This window comes from Nycticebus coucang, chromosome 4 (genome assembly GCF_027406575.1).
Source record: "Nycticebus coucang isolate mNycCou1 chromosome 4, mNycCou1.pri, whole genome shotgun sequence".
Classification (NCBI taxonomy): Eukaryota; Metazoa; Chordata; class Mammalia; order Primates; family Lorisidae; genus Nycticebus; species Nycticebus coucang.
Window position 1 is genome coordinate 92,099,457 of NC_069783.1, and position 20,790 is coordinate 92,120,246.

A 20,790-nucleotide genomic window follows, 5' to 3' on the forward strand; every position below is an offset into this window, starting at 1 on the left:
CTCCTCCAGCCAACTTGCCTACTGTTTCCCAGTCTTTTCCTCCTGGGGCATAAAGCCACAATCCCAGGGGTGTCTTGTGGCTGTGTCTGGCTGACATGCCCTCTCCTGCCCTGTAATTCCCCACACTTTTGTCATTTCTTCACCAGTTGAGCTTGTGCTGTCTCACTGTGCCTCATAAGAACTCTATGAAACTGGCTCCTGGTGCTACAGGTGGCAGCTGTTTAATAGGAACTTCCCAAATCATAGAGCATCAAGCCAAGGACCAATGTCCTGGTACAGAGGGCTCCGGAAGGACCAAAAACATTCCACCTGGACACACAGACTCATTCGAGATTTCTAAACAACCAAGGATTTGGGATTACATCTTACCACAGGCAAAAAACAGTACTGAAAGGTGCCAGAAAGTCTCATGGCAAATAGGGGCTATAGGCTTTAACACAGACAGCATCTCTTTCCAGGATGTGTTGACACAGGTGAGAGGGTAAGAGGGGACGTGGAACGAACACCACAACCGAGTTTCCAGGTTCTCTGGCCTCATTCAGTGCACTGAGTCTGTCAATCACCCACACACTCTTTAGTGATTGGATTGTTGCCTAAGCCTGATTGTATTCGGTTTTTCTCATTTCCCCTTTAGTATAAACAAGCCAAATCTAAGTTCACTCTAACAATGGTTAGTGCAGACAAATCAGCCCTAAGGCCAGGACCCTCCTGATCCCAAATCTCTGCTGTTATGCTCATCCTTTTCCTGGTCTCTTGTCTTCTTAGTGATCTTCAGGTCACTAGTGTCTACAGGGTGAGGACTTCTACCTTATTTTACCTGACTGTGCTGACTTGATTTATTGGAGGCTTAACTGGAGAAACAAGGTCAAAAAGGTAGTGAGAAAAATGACAAAATCTTCCTATAGATTGTTTATGTCAAAGAAATGAGAGTAAATTGAATTTTTATAAAAACGATTACACTATAAATGTATGAGAACTGAGTCAGGTAAAGGATTGCTGAATCAGTGCTTAAACAAAGCAAGCAATTCTCTGGATGGCTAACCACTCCAAACAGATCATTCCCCTCTGTATGCTGGGCAGTGCTGTGCTGGTACACCAGACTCCTGGAAAAAAGCCCTGATGTGAATGAACCATTTCACGATTTCTGTGTTGTAAATACTCCTTCCAGGGACAAATTCAACCTACAGCAGTTCAGCAACCGGCCATACTATTTGACAATGGACTCTTGCTGGTTGCTACCAGTTGGCCCAAGCAGACCGCTAACTGTGGTCTCCTACAGCAACATGCCCCTGAGAGTTCCATGCCCAGAGTGAGGATCAGCTGGGGGTAAAGGGGAACCCTTGGTTTCTAGGTCACCATACTTACAGCTGCCGGGTTTGTGAACTGGCACAGAATCCCATTCTGGTGGTGGAGAGTCTTCTGAGCTACTGGTGTTACCTAGTTCTTGACTATTTGGGAGGAATTTTGCTAGGGCAGATGGCCTGTTATCCACTAACTTATTTGTACCTGCACAAAAATCAGAAAACAATATTGTTAAAGGAAGGTAATTTCTTTCCTTCAGTTCTATTTCAGTGAACCTTCTAGTAAGGACAAGAATATAGCCTTAATTTGTGTGACTAATAACTACTGGTTGCTTAGTGATAACTCAGAGTTATTAATACAGTGCACTATTGAAAGATCTGTATGACTAAAATGACAATACCTTTTGTTTTCTGGGAATTTCGTGATTTGGATCCACTTGTCAATGAAGTTGGAAGAGGAATCTTGGTTGGAAGATTTCTACGCTGTTTACCTTCCAATGGGGGAGTATATGGCAGTTCTAAAGAACTGAAAGATAATCATGGATAGAAAAGAGAGATTTATCCCTTTGTTTTGGAGCAAAGTATAAGTTGTTAATACTCTAACAATTCCATAATTCAACTGCATGCTTTACTAAGATGGCTTCCTGGGGCATTACCCACCCACAACCCTAAGTTAGGACTGGCTGCATTCCCAACTCTTTGAGACAGCTCAGTACATACTCAGTACTAGCAGGTTTAACATTTGCTATTCTGAGTGCTGGCAAGGAATTAAGGTCCGTTATTTGAGGACATGTAATGGGTTAGAGCACCAACCTCAGATAAAGTGCATAAGGCTTTTGGCACAGACTTGCCATGTGGGGGCTGGTAAGTACATGTTGCTTCTGGGTGAGTCTCCCCTCATGTAGGCTATCAGTGGGATTCTTTTTTTCTTTTTTGAGACAGAGCCTCAAGCTGTCACCCTGGGTAGAGTACCGTGACATCACAGCTCACAGCAACCTCCAACTCCTGGGCTCAAGCGATTCTCCTGCCTCTGCCTCACAAGTAGCTGGGACTACAGGCACCCGCCACAACACCTGGCTATTTTTTGGTTGCAGCTGTCATTGCTGTTTGGTGGGCCCAGGCTGGATTCGAACCCGCCAGCTCAGGTGTATGTCACTGGTGCCTTAGCCGCTTGAACCATAGGCGCTGAGCCTATCAGTGGGATTATGGAACATGTACATTTTGAAAGGTCTCAGACTTATAACAACAGAGGTTCTGCTATTCAAAACTTTGAACACATTTTTCTCACAGAAATTATGAAGTGAGGCAAGGCTAAGTTCTTGGGTTACCTACAGAAAAGCTTACTGCAGAGTAGCAGGGCTCCATATTTACCAATGGTCCAGGTGAGTGGGGTAGGAGGAATTTTCCTTCTAATCCTAGGCAAACAATTTAAATATGCTTTTACTGATTTACTTAAGAGTTTAAATACTTTCTGAAAGATTTTAAGGCAAGCTGAAGATAATAAACAGGTATAAAGAAGTTGACTGACTCTGAACTTCCTGTCAGCTAAAGCAAAAGAGGAAACAAGATGGGCTATTTTAAGTTTGCATAACCCAATAAGGAAGACATTAAATCTGGAAGGAGACAAATAGCTGGAGAGAAGGAATCTCTATGAAAATGAACTGGAGGGCCAGCCCACAGAAGGCAGTATTGTGAGTGGTACAACTAGATGGGCTAAGAGGGCATTCTTTGTAGAGCTGCTTCTGTAATGCCCACCGACAGAATGATTTGGACTTGGGGAGGCCTTGGGACGGGAGCTTAGCTAACATGGTCCAAGAAGGACATTTTCTAGTGACAGCTCAGACATCCCTGAGAGCCCAGTGGCTGCTTTGGAGAATTCTTCCAAAAATCCTCAGTGACCTCCACTGAGCTCCTGGGGATAGCTGATAGCTATAAGTTCAAAGCTGAGTTGACAATTTGGTTTTCATTGCAAGATCTACAAGGTATACCTAGGTAGACGGCCTAAAATGGATGGTCCTCTAGCATTTTCCATGTCTCAGTGTACCTCCTGCCCTAACCCTAGATGTGGAGCTGCAGCACCCCACTCAGACCTCCCTGGCCCGTCTCCCAAGTTCTTCATGCACCACATCTTCCATTGTCACTGCTAGGGTACAGCCCATTTCTGCTAGGTTCTGGGTCAGAGACAATCCATCACGCTAGTCCGCAGCAGATTTCCGAGGCCAAAATGGTTCATACATTGCAGATCTGACAGCACCACAACACCCCTGCCCCTCCCCCAAAAGGAAGTATACAGGTTATAGAACAATACGTAATGTGTCATCTCCTAACTAAATAAATACATTTAAGAAGGCTAGTTACAAACATTTTATAAGGTGGCTGGGGTCAAAGGACATCTTCATTTTTTCGTTTCCCTGTATTCCACAAATTTTCCATTATATTTGGAATTAGTAAAACGGCTAACCCCAAACCCAAATGGTCTCTGTCAGCCCAAATATATAGAATTTTAGGTAGGATAACAAACTGAATTGAAAAAAAAAAAAACTACTGCTTAGGGCCTAGACTATGAATGCTACAGTTTTATAAAATCTTCTGTCCCTCTTGTACCTGTGAGATGGTCATTAAAAAAAAGCCATCTTCTTAAAAAAACCCCACAGGTTCCCATGACACAAACACCCAGCTCTCTGGGGGTGGTGGCAGAGGTGGTATAGGTGTGAGTTATTTTTAAGTCGTTTCTCATTTCTAAGTGTGGAGGTTATCTATTTATACAAAGCTTAACTCTGCAAAATTAACTGGTTTTTAAGAAAAAAGGTGCTAGACAACTATTTCATTTTTGCTGATTCATACTTTCCCAAATTAAGTCAGATGATCTCTATCAAGAAACCTTTGAGGCTTCTGATGGATAAGAACCAACTTAACTGAAGTGACTCTTTCTAAAAGGGAAAAACAGAAAGGTAGTTCAGATGCCAGGCTTTATTTTATCATGTAATACACAGTACATGCCCTTGTCTGGGGAGGAGGGGAGGGAGACACTGGAGGGTAGGGTTAGGGCCGATGTGTGCAATGTGGTGTCCACGGCTGTCAGCCCTGAGCGGAGTGTACTACTCAAGCAGATTATCGGAAGTGTGAGTACTCTATTAAACTTAAGTTTATTTTAGCATATTACATTTAAGTTACATAAAGATATAAAATATTAATAAATAAACAGGAAAACAAAAGGATCAAAGGATAGTTAGTATCCTAAACCAAGGGTACCCTGGGCCCTTCCTGGTTCTACAGAAACACGTTTAGTACCTGAGATCTAATTCCCTATTCTCCGGCATCTCTGACATAGAATATAATCTTCTGGAAGTCTACAAGCCCATTTCTAGGTTGCCAAAGCTGAAAAAAAATGGTTAGAGCACATTTTTGTCATGCTCCCTCTCCTACCTAGGAAATAATATTTTTGAAGTTAACTCTTGGGAGTGTGGCAAGATGGGGCTGCAAAGATGAAGATGTGTTGAAGCCATCCTTCTAATAAAGCTCTCAAAAGAAAGTGATGATGTGTGTATATGCCTTAATATCTCTTAAAAAATGTGCAGAATATAAACTTCTGAACACAATAACTAAGAAAATGTTGTGAAGGCTATGTTAACCAGTTAAAGGAAAATATTTCAAACTGTATATAAAACCAGCACATTGTACCCCATGATTGCATTAATGTACACAGCTATGATTTAATAAAAAAAAAAAAGGTACATGTTTCTTTCAGATATGTGGAATCATATATATATTTTTTTTTATTAAAAATTTTTTATTTTTGTTTTCAGAGATGGGCATCTTGCTTACTGCCCAGGCTGGAGTATAGTGGCATGATCACAGCTCACTGCAGCCTCAAACTCCTGGGCTCAAGTGATTGCCTAGCCTCGGCCTACTGAGTGGAATCATACATTAACACATGGAAAGCTGACAAGAACTTCAGGCATCACTAAAGCCAGGACTGGCCAAGATCCTCCCTGAGTCACAGGGCATGGCATTTATTGCCATAATTCAGTGGAGACATGATGGCTGTATTTGAGAGAGGCAACATTCTCTGGTTATCAAAAAAAAGTCTATTTTTGATTAGCTCTATATTTAATTAACTAATGAATTCTGATTCTCAATATTTTCATCCTAGGAAAACCCCATTATTAGTGAGTTTGAAGAGATTAGATAAAGGAGATCAGAAGACTGATGTTGTATATGGATTTCTCCAACTATGAGAGATAATTCAGAGCACTGCTTGAATTGTGTTCTGGTAATGAGCTCTCTTTTAACTACATAACAGAAGAACTCAGGTTATTGCTGTAACTACTTCTTGAGTGAATAGTAGAGAAATGACCACTCTGGCTTTTGGTTTAGCAGAGAACTCAAAAGCCTTGCAAAGGTAATGGCACTCAAATGAAGTCTTTTACAAATTTCCCAAACTCATGTCTACTAATGGTCAACTTATGTCAGAAAAAACATCAGAATACAACATGTCTGTAGAAGATGGATGGAGATCAAGATTAAAATACCGTATCTGTTTAAAAACTATTATGTCTCAGGTACTAAGCTCAGGTATCAGGGCTGATTTGGTGACAATCACCTATGGAATGGTATCTCTGAGATAATGTTTGAAAGTTTTTAAATTTACGGTCATAGTAACTACTGCAGTGTTCTTCAACCTTTTTTATCTTATGGAACACTTAAACCTATAAACTTCCACAGAACACTTAAATTATGTTGACTCTTTAAAAAAAAAGAGTGCACTTACTATGCTTTGAACTTCTTTTGAAAATAATTTAATTAAAGATCTTTAAAAATTTTCAGGGCACACCTAAGATCCTCTCTTGGCACACTGGTTGAAAATCACTGAACTACTGTCTATTCTCATGAGATTTCTGCATATATAAAAACTAAGATTTTTTTTCATTATTTGGACTAATTAGTTTCATTTATTTTAAATTGTCTGATCAATCACTTAAGCCTGCAAAGACCTAGAAGTATACTTCCTGGGGGCCAGAACAGTAGGTGCCGATTAGAGAGCCCCAGGTCCACTTTCAGGAGAAATCCAAGTGTGCCGCCCTCTTCAGAAGAGATGGTCTTCTCTCTCTTAGCATCAGATGACTAACCACTTGACATTATTCCACTTGACATTCCTTCTAAATAGACCAGATTATTTTCAACAAACTGTCGGATGGGGTCACCTGAACTACAATTTCCACAAAAGAGTAAATTTTAGGGGTGGTGCCTATGACTCAGTGGGTAGGGTGCTGGCCCCATATACCGAGGGTGGTGGCTTCAAACTCTGCCCTGGCCAAAATGCAACAAAAAAACAGCTGGGCATTGTGGCAGGCGCCTGTAGTCCCAGCTACTCAGGAGGCTGAGGCGAGATAATTGCCTAAGCCCAGGAATTGGAGGTTGCTGTGAGCTGTGATGCCACAGCACTCCACCGAGGGCCATAAGGTGAGACTCTGTCTCAAAAAAAAAAAAAAGTAAATTTTAGGTATAAATACTCTGTTACTAACCACTGCCATATACTGTGTTATTTCCTAAGTGCAGAGACAGCTTAAATCTTACTGTGGTAATCTCTAATTTCTTATTAGCTCTCGTTTCCACAGAACAGGATTGGCCCTGCCTCGGGTGGGTGGTATAATCTAGGGATAGAGCCTAGGATAACAGTGTTTTTGCAAAGTTCAACAATTATTCCCAGATATAGAGTAAGAATAGGCCTTCTACAATTCTAAGGCCAAAAGCAATGATGATAAACATGCTTTTCTTCCTTTTCAATTTATACCTAATTTCTTCCACTTCCTATATCACTTTCCACTGTCCATAAGAAGGTTTCCATATTGGGTGGTGCGTGTGGCTCAGTCGGTAAGGCGCCAGCCCCATGTACCGAGGGTGGCGGGTTCAGACCCGGCCCCGGCCGAATTACAACCAAAAAATGGCCGGGCGTTGTGGCAGGTGCCTGTAGTCCCAGCTACTCGGGAGGCTGAGACAAGAGAATCGCTTAAGCCCAGGAGTTGGAGGTTGCTGTGAGCTGTGTGATGCCATGGCACTCTACTGAGGGCCATAAAGTGAGACTCTGTCTCTACAAAAAAAAAAAAAGAAAAAAAATAAAGAAGGTTTCCATAAAATGGTGGCAATTTTATATGACCAACTAGGAAAGGCACTGATGATGCCAATACTAAAATTAATTTATCAGTAGATGTTGATCCAAGGCTTAGTGAAAATGTGAAGTAAATTGAGATAGTAACCCACAGTTCAACTCATTCATTTACTTGAGGAAGCATTCTGCAGCAAGCCTTCTCTGGGGGGCCACCTGAATCCTACCCCACCAGGACTGAACTGGGAGTTATTTAAGGGTAGAATTGTTTGATTAGATCAATCATTTGTTGATTGTGTTGACTAAATGGTAGAAAAGACATAACAGCCATCTGTCCTGAACATTTTTTAGGTAAGAATAAACTCTTCCAAGTTTTATGGCACAAAATTTCAGATTGCAATTGCAGCTCTGGGTTACTGACTCAACAGACTCTAAGCTCACCTTCATATAGAAGTGAAAATGGCTCTCAGCCTGATAGCCAATCACCAACCTAAAATTTTCTTCTAAATTTTCATAGCAGATTGCTAATTTTGCCTCTACATGTCTAATATCAGAAGCATGTGGGTCTCTTAACTCAGTGACAGTGAACATTAGGCATTAGAAAAAACTCCAGAGGAATGTGGCTGGGACCTCACTTTTGCTATAAAAACCCCCAGGCCCCCCAACCAACCAACCAAATCAAAACATTTCCCGGCTTTCACTAACAGCTTCTTCTACGTACCTGTTTCTCTACATTCATTTATTTTTCTCACCTGGGTTTCACATCTGTTGGGATTTCTTTCTTAACATTTACAAGTTTTTTGCTTTTTTGCTTCACTTGAGACATTTCATTTTCATGTTTTTCAGGCATGGCTTGTTTTCCCTTTTGCTTTTCTGTATCCTGCAAAAAAAGTATACTTAATTGCTGAGAAGGAATAATAAAAAATAACTGCAATTAGTCCCATTTAAAGATACAGACAAACCCAAAGATTTAATAGATATACACATCATATAAGTAAAAATGACAAACCCCTTTCTTTAAATCTATCTTTATTGAGGTTCTGTCCACTTTTTAGCCTCCTTTAATTTACTGCATTTATATCCTGGTGAGTTGGAGTTCTGAAGAACGTCAATTTAATGTAAACTCCTATCTCACTGGGGTAGGTGGTGGCAGTAGCAAATTGGTTACCTCTTATTTCTCAGTATTGGGGAGTAAAAGCTTTTAATAAGGAAAGTTGAACAAAAACTACAACATAAAGTTAAACACTTCCAGCCAAGTGCAAAAAATCCAGAGCAAAATCCTGAGTAAAAAATTCCAGGGCAAGAAGGATGTGCAAGCAGCACTGTGTGTGATCACATCCATCCCTTTACTGTGGTTGGCAGTCGGGTTATGGCTGGTTTAATGTAACAACTGTTCACCACTAACAGGAGGGCCTTAGTTATTCACTCACTTATTCAACAGGTATTTATTAGTCATCTACTTGGTGCCAGGCAATGAGGTGACTAAGAAAGCCTAGTATCTTCTCTCAAGGACTGTGAAATCTGGCAGAAGGGAGACACATATGACATTTAAAGGTGAGTATGGACCTTTGCTTAGAAATGTTGCCGGCTGTGAGTGGAGCACTGAAGAGCTGTTTTGCCTGGCTCAACTGTGGATGAAGAAGGCCACAAACAAGTGTCCTCCTAAATCCATGCTATTCCAGTGGCCCACCAACTGCTACTTCTGGTCCCTGACCAGAACCTGCCCTATGCATTTTTACAATAATTTGATGCCATCGCAGCATCCAAGCATGAGATCAGCAGACAGCCTGTCTCCTATACAGGGTACATGTCTACTCAGGTGTTGTTGAACTCACCTGGGAGCTGCGTGTGGTATGGGCTGCATACTAAGAGCAACCTGGTTCTGCACCACAGACAGTCTGTTCCAGATGCACTGGGGCTAATGGGGGACAGACAGGGAAGGTCACAGTCCGTAGGGGACTATGGGTGTAGGGGGGAGTACAAGCAGGTGATGAAATTATTATCTACCCACCAGCTTTACAGTTTATGGTTATTAATGTGGCTTGGATTTTTTTTTTTTGTGGTTTTTGGCCGGGGCTGGGTTTGAACCCGACACCTCCGGCCTATGGGACCGGCACCCTACTCCTTGAGCCACAGGCGCCGCCCTGTGGCTTGGATTTTAATAGGTCACACCAGGTCAATCTATTTTACTGTCAAGAGTAAATAACCAAAGCTAGAGCTAAAACATCTCTTGGTTCACATATCTTTTGAAACTATTTTGACTTGTTCATGAAGTATTTCCTTTGAGCTGTTTAAGGACAAGGACATGGCTTTTTTGTCCACTGCTGTTGCCCAAGCACCTAGCACAAGGCCTGGCACTTGGGTGCTCAATACTTATGTGTTGACTGAATGGGTAGAAAAGACATAAGAGAAAATGACCTGTCAAATTTGTAATCTAGTTGGGAAGAAAATACAACAGATCACACAAATACATACAAACTGAGATCAGTTACGATGAAATGAAAGCAAATGACCTCTAAGCTAGAGTGGAGAATAGGAGAGTAACAACTGCCAGAGGGGAAGAGGTAAACGGGCAAGCAGGTCTCACAGAGGATGTGAGTTCTGAGCTGCGCCTGTAAGGAAGGAGGTGGGAGAAACAGGAGGGAGACACCTCTGAGAGCTAAGAATGAGGCCAGTGGACACACACACAGCACTGGTGCAGAAGAAGGGAGGAGGCTGCTGGGGAGGGAGCAGGAGGCAGCTAGGCAGGCAGGAAAGAAGTGAGGGGAAGCGCGCAAAACAAAACCTGTGCTGAAAATGCCTTCCAAATGCTTATTTGTAGAATTTAAACTGCTGGGATCCCATTCAAAGATCAGGAAAGGGCTTTCTGCTTCCTGGAAGTAACTTGTTAAAACAGATACAGAGTATAGACCTCCAGTACTAGCTGTAAGTGGGACTAAGGGTTGGTGAAGCACCACACCAACTGTGAGGGACTGTGAAGGGGAAGGCAAGTGATGTGATAAGTTAGTTATATATAAATTTTTTTTTTTAAGTTATATATAAATTTTATTTAAAAAATTAATGCATGCAGATGACAACACTGAGTATCTTTAAGACATGATTCTTCAGGTCATTAGACTAAAACTGAAAAAGAAATTCTGGTCTACAACATCAAAAGTTAGGTCAGGATCATTTTAAATGCAATATATATTTACCTAAAAATAAAAATGGCAGAGTAGAATTATACCCTCCCTTTCTTGCATACCATTTCTAACTTACTCTTGGACACATTTACAATAGTAACTCTCCCTCTATCTTTTAAGGCCTACAACGGACCAGGAATTTTGCAATACTATTCCTGACGCATTTAATCACTACCCTTTGAGTTGAGGACTCAGGTGGGTGAGGCAGCTTTCTCGAAGTGCTAAAGTGTCCTGGGCTGGGATGAGTTTCCAATTACAGATGACTATGGAAGCCAGGGTCTTTCCCTGGGTCACATTACTTACCCAGGACAGTCACTCTACCTGCTTGGGGAGTAAGTTGCTACCAAAGTCCTGTTTCCAGGACCTGCCAGCAGTGATATGACAGGAAAAAGCCAACGTGATTAAAATGGTACAGTTTCTTTTCAAAATCTCTTGGGATACTTAAAATCTGAATAGTTAGAATAGGTAGAATACTTACTATTCTAGACAATTCCCTAACTTTTAAGCGGTGTTTCCAAGTTTGAACGATTTTATTAATGTGCTTCCAAATGTTCCTCCCTGGAGGAAATGAAGTCATTCATCCCCACAGCTGTGACGGTTTCTGCAGGGGAATGACTCTTTGGGCATTCCAGGGCATATTAATAAATCCTTAGAAGGTACATATGTTAAATGTAAAACATAATTCTGTACTAAAATCAGAATCTATGACATAGAAGTTCTTCCATTCCACGAGAGACATCTCTTTCCAGTTGGTTTTGTTTCATAAGAGCACCTCCTACCTCCTTGAGGAGTGGTTCTGTGTCAGGGTTGGAGGTCTCTGTGGTGGTGGAGGAGCTGTCATCATCAGCCAAAGAGTCTTTCAACTCGTCTTCCTGTGGCTTTCCCTTTCCCTTCTTCTCCTTTTCCTCTTGCTTCTTAGGTGGTTTCACCTTTCGTTGAAGAGGTTTTCCTTTCCCTGAGGATGAAAGATTAAAGTAAAATAACTCTTGATTTTTAAAAATTTTTTTTAATTTTATTATTTTTTTTATAACTCCTGATTTTTAAATAGTTTAGAAAATAAAGCCATTACCACTGAATACTGTAAAGTATCAAAAATAAAAATTCATCATACTTTTTTTTGAAGAGATGAGATGTTTTTCTGACTAAAGGTTTCTTTATTTCTTCTCCAATTAAAGCTTTCTAAATCATATTTGACTTTGTGATGAGAGTATTTTTTAAAATAACCTTTATTAAGGCATAGTTAATGGGTAACGGAATGCACTCATTTGAAGTGTATGGTTCAATGAATTTGGACAAACTCAGTGGTTCTGACAAATCTGTATGTCTGAGAATGCTTTTATACTCCCCAAAAGGTAATGGAGCTTTGAAAAGTCACAGAAGTAAAACCCAGAGATCCTTTAAAATCTGTTGGGAGATGAAGGCTGATGCTGACATAAAAGATGAGCTGCCCATGTGCATCACTTGAGGGGTGCTGAGAGCCCCAGCAGTGCCCACGATGGCTAGGTCCAAATCTTGGCTCTCCCACAACTGGCTGCATGATACTGGCCTCTCATCTGCATGATGGGAAGAAAAGCCCTGACAGGTATAGTGAGGAATTAAATAAGGCCCGGAGAATAGTGACTGGCACACAAATACTATGTAATGTTATATTTACATGAACAGAGAGTAAAATGGAGCTACAGAATAGGATTTATTTAAAAAAAAATCTGCATGCTACAAACACAAATGAGCCCCAACCCATGACATATTTCCCAGGTAGTGCTCTGCATCTGGAAATAGAGCAGTAAGCGACAACACAATCCTTGCCCTACAAGAGCTGACACTGTAGCAGGACTAGACAGAGGTAGAGAAAGACTCAGATCTTAGCACCTCAGAATGCACCTGCGAAATCACCTGGGGAGGCGGGTGAAAGCTGGACAAGCCATACTTTAACCCACTTTGCATCATCATGTCTAATACGTCTTTTTGATAATAGTGACTTACCACAGAAACTATCCATGTTACCAGGTAACTCATGACCAGTCAGCAATGTGTTAGTATAACTTAATTAAAATCCTGATGTTGTATGCTTTATTCTGAAGCATGCCACTGTTAATGGGTACCAGAGACTCAAAACTTGGCACAGACTATGGCCCACAGCCTGAATCTGGCCTGCAACCCATTTTGTATGGTGTGTGAGCTGAGAATGATTTTTACATTTTTAAGTGGTTGAAAGGAAGAAACAAAGAATATGCAACAGTTTGCGGCTCAACGAAGCCTCAAACATTTATAGAACGTCCCTTTACAGAAAATGTTTGCTGAGCTTGATGTAGAAAAAGTATAAATAAAGCTCTGACTGATTTCCAGGAATGTCATCTTAACATTTACTTCATAGTGATTCTTGGGTATTAAGTCTCAAAAATTGAGAAGGCAGAGAATACTTCAGATTTTCCCAGATAATCACGATTAGTACCCCACACAATGAATTTCTCACCTGCAATCATATGCTTTTATCATGCTTAGGTTCACTGGGTAAGAGGCAATAAATCTATATATAAATTACTCATGTTTATGATAACCTCAAACTTCCATAATAAATAGAAAATGGCTAAAGTTTTTTAAAAGTAAATTCAAATAATGGAGAAGAAAACTTAAACCAATCGTTCAGCTGAAAACTTAGGTAATGAAAGGTTATTTCATAAAAGAATAGTTTACACTTTTAACCTCCAAATCCTCATCTCTTATTAACTTAATATGCCAACCCAGAAACAGGGGTTTCTGTTCTCAGAACCTTAATGAATGTGATTTTGAAAAGGTAACTATCAAAACCACTGACCTGTATTATTCCTCATCTTATATGACCTCCTCTGTTCTACTGGATACTGCATAATGTGCCTCTGGGTGCCGACATGATTAACTTCTGGCAACATTCTTGCTGGTGTTCCCTAGCCACCTGCCCTGGGAACATCATCTTTTTCCCCTTTATATTCTCCCTGGGGTCTTATTTTAATTGAACATAAGCAATTCAAACCTAAAATATCCAAAAATAAACACCCCAACAACATCATCCAGGTTCTCAGACATAATTTAGAATAACCCAGGGAGGATTCAAAGAATATTGCCATCCAGGCTTGCCCCTGAGAGATTCTGATTCGACAGCTCTGGATGGGACCCAGGGATTGTACTGTGTGTCTGAGGATTACTTGTCCACACTACTAACATTAACCCAATCACCCAGCTGGCAGCTACTTGAGTGCCAGGTATGATTTCTTTTGCTGCTCAGATTTCCAAGTTAAAATGTTGGGGGGCAAGGAGAAGACAGACTTTCCAGAGAGAAGGGATTGATAACCTGACTGGTTAGACCGGCCCACACCTAACCATCAGCATTGTCTCCATGAGGCTGTCTGCCTCTTGTCTGCTGTGGGGTGAGTCAATTAGCTGATTCTCAGGGCAAGCTTGTTCCCAAAGGTTTCCAAAGGAAAGACTGGGCTAAGGGAAAGGAGAGACGCTCTAAAACCCTATGCTAGATCAGTGGTTCCCAGTGTTTTCCCTGGCTTGCAGAATCAGCATCATCAGGAAACTCATTAGAAATGCCCCAATTCATAATTGCTAAGTCATCGAAGAAGCCCAAGTGCCCATCAACCCATGAATGGATTAATAAATTGTGGTATATGTACACCATGGAATATTATGCAGCCTTAAAAAAGATGGAGACTTTACCTCTTTCATGTTTACATGGATGGAGCTGGAACATATTATTCTTAGCAAAGTATCTGAAGAATGGAAGAAAAAGTATCCAATGTACTCAGCCCTATTATGAAACTAATTTATAGCTTTCATATGAAAGCTAAGAAATGGGGAAAGGGGGAAAGGAGGGGAGGGGGGAGGATGAGTGGAGGGAGGATAATTGGTGGGACCACACCTATGGTGCATCTTACAAGCATACATGTGAAACTTACTAAATGTAGAATATAAATTTCTTAACACAATAATTAAGAAAAGGCCAGGAAGGCTATGTTAACCAGTTTGACGAAAACATTTCAAATCGTATATAAAACCAGTGTATGGTGCCCCATGATTGCATTAATGTACACAACCATGATTTAATATAAATAATGAGAAATAAAAAAAAATGCGAATTCTGTGTCCCATTCATTCCAGACTTATAGGCAACTTGTTTTAACAAGCTCTCCAAGTGACCATAATGTATGGTCAATTTAACAATCTCTGGCTTAGGCAGAAATTCTATTCAGGCTTACCAGAGACCTGTGTTGGGGGCACTAATGGCACACATCCTGCTGGGATACCAAAGTACCACATTCCCTATGTCTCATGACTGCTGCATGTATATACTCCCTGAGCATCTCAGGAGGATAGGTACTTGTTGTTGAGAGTAGAACTTGAGGAAGAAATTATCTAAACAATTCAATTTAACCATTAATCAATCAGCCAAATAGATTAGACCTCTAAAATCTATAATTTCAACTCAGTGCCCGTAGCACAGTGGTTATGGCACTGGCCACATGCACCGAGGGTGGCGGGATCGAACCTAGCCCGGGCCAGCTAAACAACAATGACAACTGCAACAAAAAAATAGATGGGTGTTGTGGCAGGTGCCTGTACTCCCAGCTACTTGGGAGGCTGAGGCAAGAGAATCACTTAAGCCCAAGAGTTTGTGGTTGCTGTGAGCTGTGATGCCACAGCACTCTACTGAAGGCGACAGAGTGAGAGACTGTCTCAAAACAAACAAACAAAAAACCCCCGAAATTCTATAATTTCTATCTCACCTCTCACTGCTACTTCCTGAGCTCAGGACTTAAAACCTCTGTTGCCTGGCCTCCTGCAATGGCCCAGTCTTTCTTGCTAAGCATTTCTTCCTGTTTCACTTTGCCTTCTACATTGTCAATAGCATTGATTTCCTTTTGAAACACTTTTAAAATTTAAAAACTTTCTCCTAACCCTCATTTTCTGTAGGATAAACTTCAAATTCCCTCACAGTGTGAACTTCTCTCTCCAGCCTGTCCCTGGCTCTTCTGTAAGCTCTACCCTTGGCCTATCACAGAGCACGGTTTCTTGAGCCAAACCACAGGTTCAGACTACCAGGCTGCTGCCAGGACACACAAGAGAGTGGAGGATTGGGAAGTGAGAATCAAGAGGGATCCCTTTTCTCCACATCTTTGATCTCACCTTTCAAAAATATATATATGTATTTTTTTTGCTAGAGTGCCAAGACTTCAGCCTAGCTCACAGCAACCTCAAACTGTTGGGCTCAAGTGATCCCCCTGCCTCAGCGTCCTGAGTAGCTGAACTCAGCCACCCAGAGTGCAGTGCTAGAACATTTTTATGGACGATACTTGGATATATTATGTATTTATGGGGTACAATGTGATATTTTAATACGTTTACACTATGGTCATTTGTCTTTTGGTAACAGGTGTGAGGTGACACAGAAGTACGCAGAGACTGCTGCAGACATGACTAGAATAGTGCACTGAATAGACTCTGTTTTGTGGTTGGCCAGTGCTCGTGTGACAGGCTCTCTTCCTCCAATCTTTCTGTCTCTACTCCGGCGCATCCCTATATCCACTGCCCCCACAAAACTTTTGTTGGTCATTCTCATCCACGTGGCTACCTGGCAAGGCAAACCTGGGATGCTGTCTGAAGCCCCATTCATCTTTCCTGCCATCTGGCATCTCCAAATATATAAGTTCCAACAGGAAGCTTCTGATCTGGAGAGAAACAAGAGGCCTCACTTGGGCTCCTGGCATAAGCTGCTTTCTCTGCCTAAGTTCCATCACAGGCAGCTGTGAAGAGGTTATGGGGTACCTGGCTGATGATCAAGGAAAGTGGCACTTTCTTGCTCACTGAGCTGCTGTAGCAGGGAACCTGGGAGGGCAAAGAGGTGGGAGCCACTGTGCCCAGCTCATGCAACTCACTTCACACTAAATCTGATAAGCATTCATTGAGATTCAAATGGCTGGTACTAAATCCCATCTAACTTGGAGAAGGGATACTTTTTGTAGCTACTTATTTTGGTGAGATAATAGGTTGCAGTATCCTGAAAATCACATGTCCAGTTGGTGGCTTTATGCCTGTTGTGAATGAAACTTCCTTGTTTTAAAGCCTAATTAACTGTATTTTTCTTAAGTGGATTCAAAACGTTTTTTCTTTTTTTAGAGACAGGGTCTCACTCTGTCGCTTGGACTAGAGTGCAAGTGGCACAATTATAGCTCACTGCAGCCTCAAACTCCTGGGCTCAGGTGATCCTCCTGACTGACTTAGCCTCCTGAGTATCAGACAATGCAGGCATATGCCACCACAGCAGCTAAATTTTCATTTTTTTTTTTTGTAGGGACAGGTTCTCACTATGTTGCCCAGGCTGGTTTCAGACTCTTGGCCTCAAGCAATCCTTTTGCCTTGACCTCCTAAATCACTAAGATTACAGATGGGAGCCACTGTGCCCAGCTCAAAACTCTTTGCTGACAACATTTGTCCCTACCTGCAGGGCACCATGGGGCTAACCCTAGTGTGCACAAGAACATTTTGGCTGCTAAAATGTTTCCGACAGGGGACCATCCACTGTTTATGGGTCTAGCACCTTGAACAGAGACTGGGGTGAGTTAAGAGGATCACCTGAGCCTAGGAATTCAAGTGAGCTATGATGAGGCCACTGCACTCCAACCTGGGCAACAGAGGAAGACCCTGTCTCCAAAAAACCCCCGAAAACCCCAAACAGAGACTGACTATATTTACCCATGGTCACCATAAATGCTGCTTGGGGGTGAGGCTGAGTGTATGTCTAAGAGGCATGATGTAATGAGTTATGATTTAATGTTGTGGTGTCAGGTTTTAAATAGGGCCAACATAATACATCTATGTGAAGAACATCCCCATGTTCTCTTCAGAGACACGGTGTCCATTACATTGTTCAATGTCCTCAGATTCAAGTAGAAATTTGATGATAGCAACGTCTTTTTTTTCAGATGAATTCCTACGCCTCCTTTCTCGATGTGAGGACTATATAACATCTTCCTTTGGCCATAGGTGCCAAGAAATTTGCAGCTCAATTTAACACTTAATGGTAACAACTAACTTTACTCTAGGTTTCTGCTAAGAAAGCCTATTTATTGACTTTTATTCATTGTTTCATGTATGCTTTAATAATTCAAACTACCTCTAATCTGTTTTAAAAGTAGGCAAGGTAGAAATTATAAATAACTTAGTATGTCCTACTCATTCACTTTTTGTCTTCATTAAGTACTATATAAATGTATTTGTAGTTGCTAGTCTGAGCTTGTTGCTCTGGCTGTCTCTCATTTTAAATAATTTCATTTAAATTATTATGCCATTCAAAATGCTACTTCAGAGAAGTTTCAACTCATTTGGAAATAAAACTTAATATGCTGAAGTTTTTTGGTGCCACAACCTATGCTGAAGGTTAGTTGAGTTGTTTTATGAATTGTATGGTAGGTGTACTGCATACCTTTTTAAAATTCTGAATTCCCTAACACACGTGGTACCCAGAGTGTTGTGTGAGGTAATGTGGACCTCACCTCTTGCTCTGGAGCCTTGCTGTAGCCAATGAGCTTTCCTCCTATCACTGTCATGCTTCCTTTTCAGAGCTCAGTCCCCTATCATTCCTCATTTTCACCACTCCTGCAATTTGACTTGTTGGCTATCCTTGATGTGTCCCTTGACACGTCGATGTTCTCCCTATCTGTGAGGTTCCTTCTGGCAAAATGTCCTCCCCCACCCTGCTAATTCCAAACAGTCTAGCATATCTATCAATCTCCTGCTAGCACCCATGACATTCCTATCACTGAGTCTTTTTGCTGTCCCTGTCCTGCAAAGCTCTGGTACTGTCTTACTCTACCTACCTAGGCTTCACCCGTGGGCTGCATAATACAATGGAGAAAAGAACACAAACGTGAGGTAGTCCCACAGTGACCCTCGGCTGGGTCCCCAATGTTGCGTGGTCTCATTTTTCATCGGCTCCCAGTCTGTTTTCTGCTATTCCCAAATAGCTACTCCCAGACAGCTGAAAATCTGAATATTCCAAACTTTGTCTATTTTCTGTTTCTACCCTATCACCTCCCCCTTTGGTCTCAGCAGTCAACTGTAACTTTAGTTCGAGTAAAAATGCACCTAAAACCTACATGCTGCTTTTCATTTCTATCAACTCGCCTGAATCCACACACCGGTGACATAAGCATCCCTTCTTTTATTATCTACTAAACTCGATTTCATCCCATTCTCCCTCCTGGGACTTCGTTTTACCAATTATCTCCTCACATTCATTTTCTTCTCTTCCCCCACTCCCCTTTTTATTTATTTTTAGGAGACTGCATGGTATAGGAGTCAGAATCACAGACCCAGGCTTGGCTGCCGTTATCTGCCCAACACAACTTTTCTTGGACTTCACTTCCTGACCGGACAAACAAGGTAACAGCAATGCTAATCACCAGGATGCATGAAACATTGAAGCTCTGTCTGAAATATTAGTTTAGTGTGGATCCACACCACTGCTCTCAGCTCTACTGGCTTTTTGATCTTGGCCAGTTGATTTTTTTTTTAGAGATAGTCTCACTTTCACCTTTGGTAGAGTGCTGTGGCATCACAGCTCATAGCAACCTTCAACTCCTGGGCTTAGGTGATTCTCTTGCCTCAGCCTCCTGAGTAGCTGGGACTACAGGCACCTGCCACAATGCCCGGCTATTTTTTGTTGCAATTTGTCAGGGGCTGGGTTTGAACCCACCACCCTCGGTATATGGGGCTGGTGCCCTACCCACTGAGCCACAGGTGCTGCCCGGCCAGTTGAGATTTTCAAACACCATGCTCCCATTTGTTAGTCTTTTTTTCATCAAAAATATTACCATACAACATATGCATACTTTTTTTCTTGTTAAAAATGAAAGGACACGGAAAATACAGGTTAAAGAGTAAATGCCCCCAATTAATTAGCGGCCACTATTAACAGTCTGATATGTAAATTATTCTCCAAGCCAGTGACCTGGGCTCTAGTCCTATCACTTCACAGAAACTGTCTTTGCCAAGGTCACAAATAATATTCTGCCTGCCAGGCTCCGTGAATCGTGGTTCGGCATGTGCTTCATCCAGCCTCACTGTAATATGCTAAGCACAAATTTACCTGCTTTTTGTCATGCTTCTGCTGGCCGCCTCCTTGCCAGTCTTGCCCTCAGGATTCTGTCTTTAGCCCTCTGCTTGTCCTATTTCTCACCTTCAAGACTAAGTTCCAAGCAGATACTCCAATTGGGATGTTCCACAGCCACCTTCAACTCAGCAGGCTAAAGACGATATGTATCATTTCCTACCCTAATAATAACCACAGCAGCAGCTACACTCCATGATGAAGGTAGTAACTACTTGCTTCATTTTAGAGATAACAAGTGCAGGATCAGAGGAATAATTTTCTCCAAAGTCACACAGTTATTAGCAAGTAGCAGCGACACGATTTGATGTGCACCTGCCTAATAGTAAAGCCTAGTCTCACGATGCCACATCTGTCTCTCCATATCCTCAATGAAGCTGCCCATCACTGTCAAAGCCAGAAAAGAAAAAAGCTGCAGATGCCATCATTTCTCCAGTGAAGGCAGATACTGAGAACTAACTGTACTAGGCTCACAGCTTTCTTGGGTTTTACTCCTCCATCCAGCAATGGCCTCTGTACAATCCACAGGGTTTAAGTGTTACAGGCAGGAGAAACCACACGAGTAAGGAGTCTAGTGATAATCCAGCTATGAGTTGGTCAGGGCAACTGCGAACAGGGAGCATTTTCTGGGTACCACCTTTCACCAGCAACAGTAACTGGAGGGACATCTAGAGAATGCCTGGATGGCCTGCAAGTCCAACCAGAGCAGGCAAGATCCAGGGAGATCTTCACATTATATGCATACAGGTTATTCTGAAAAGCCTCCAAAAATCAGAACTTATATAAGCTGATTACGAGCAAGTATTTTTGTTTGAGATATCAGGAGGAAAAAGAGAACGTGTGGCTTTTAAAAAGGAGAATGTTCATATTTAATGTAAAGCTGGTGACTTTTTACAGGAGTGTAGGGAGAAGCTTTTGAGAGATCATAGAGATTCTGTCCAGCTAAAAGCCTGTAGTTTTGGGACATGCTACTACTGGGCAATCCTGAGATCAATGAGGAATCGGCAAAGGCAGTCTGGGACCCCTCTGCCTCCGCCTCTTGAGCTGGGAGGG

The 20,790-nt window shown here is 41.8% G+C and overlaps 1 protein-coding gene across 2 annotated transcripts in view; it reads right to left on the reverse strand.

The window, feature by feature from the left end:
• TMEM131 (transmembrane protein 131) overlaps positions 1 to 20,790 on the reverse strand; it is a 246,795-nt gene that overhangs the window by 8,086 nt on the left and 217,919 nt on the right. For both annotated transcript variants that reach the window (XM_053586764.1, XM_053586763.1), the window contains exons 32-35: positions 11,369 to 11,544; positions 8,160 to 8,287; positions 1,703 to 1,827; positions 1,366 to 1,506 (exon numbers count right to left, since the gene is read on the reverse strand). In XM_053586764.1, the coding sequence (XP_053442739.1) occupies positions 1,366 to 1,506; positions 1,703 to 1,827; positions 8,160 to 8,287; positions 11,369 to 11,544 (570 nt within the window). The remainder of the gene's footprint in view (positions 1 to 1,365; positions 1,507 to 1,702; positions 1,828 to 8,159; positions 8,288 to 11,368; positions 11,545 to 20,790) is intronic.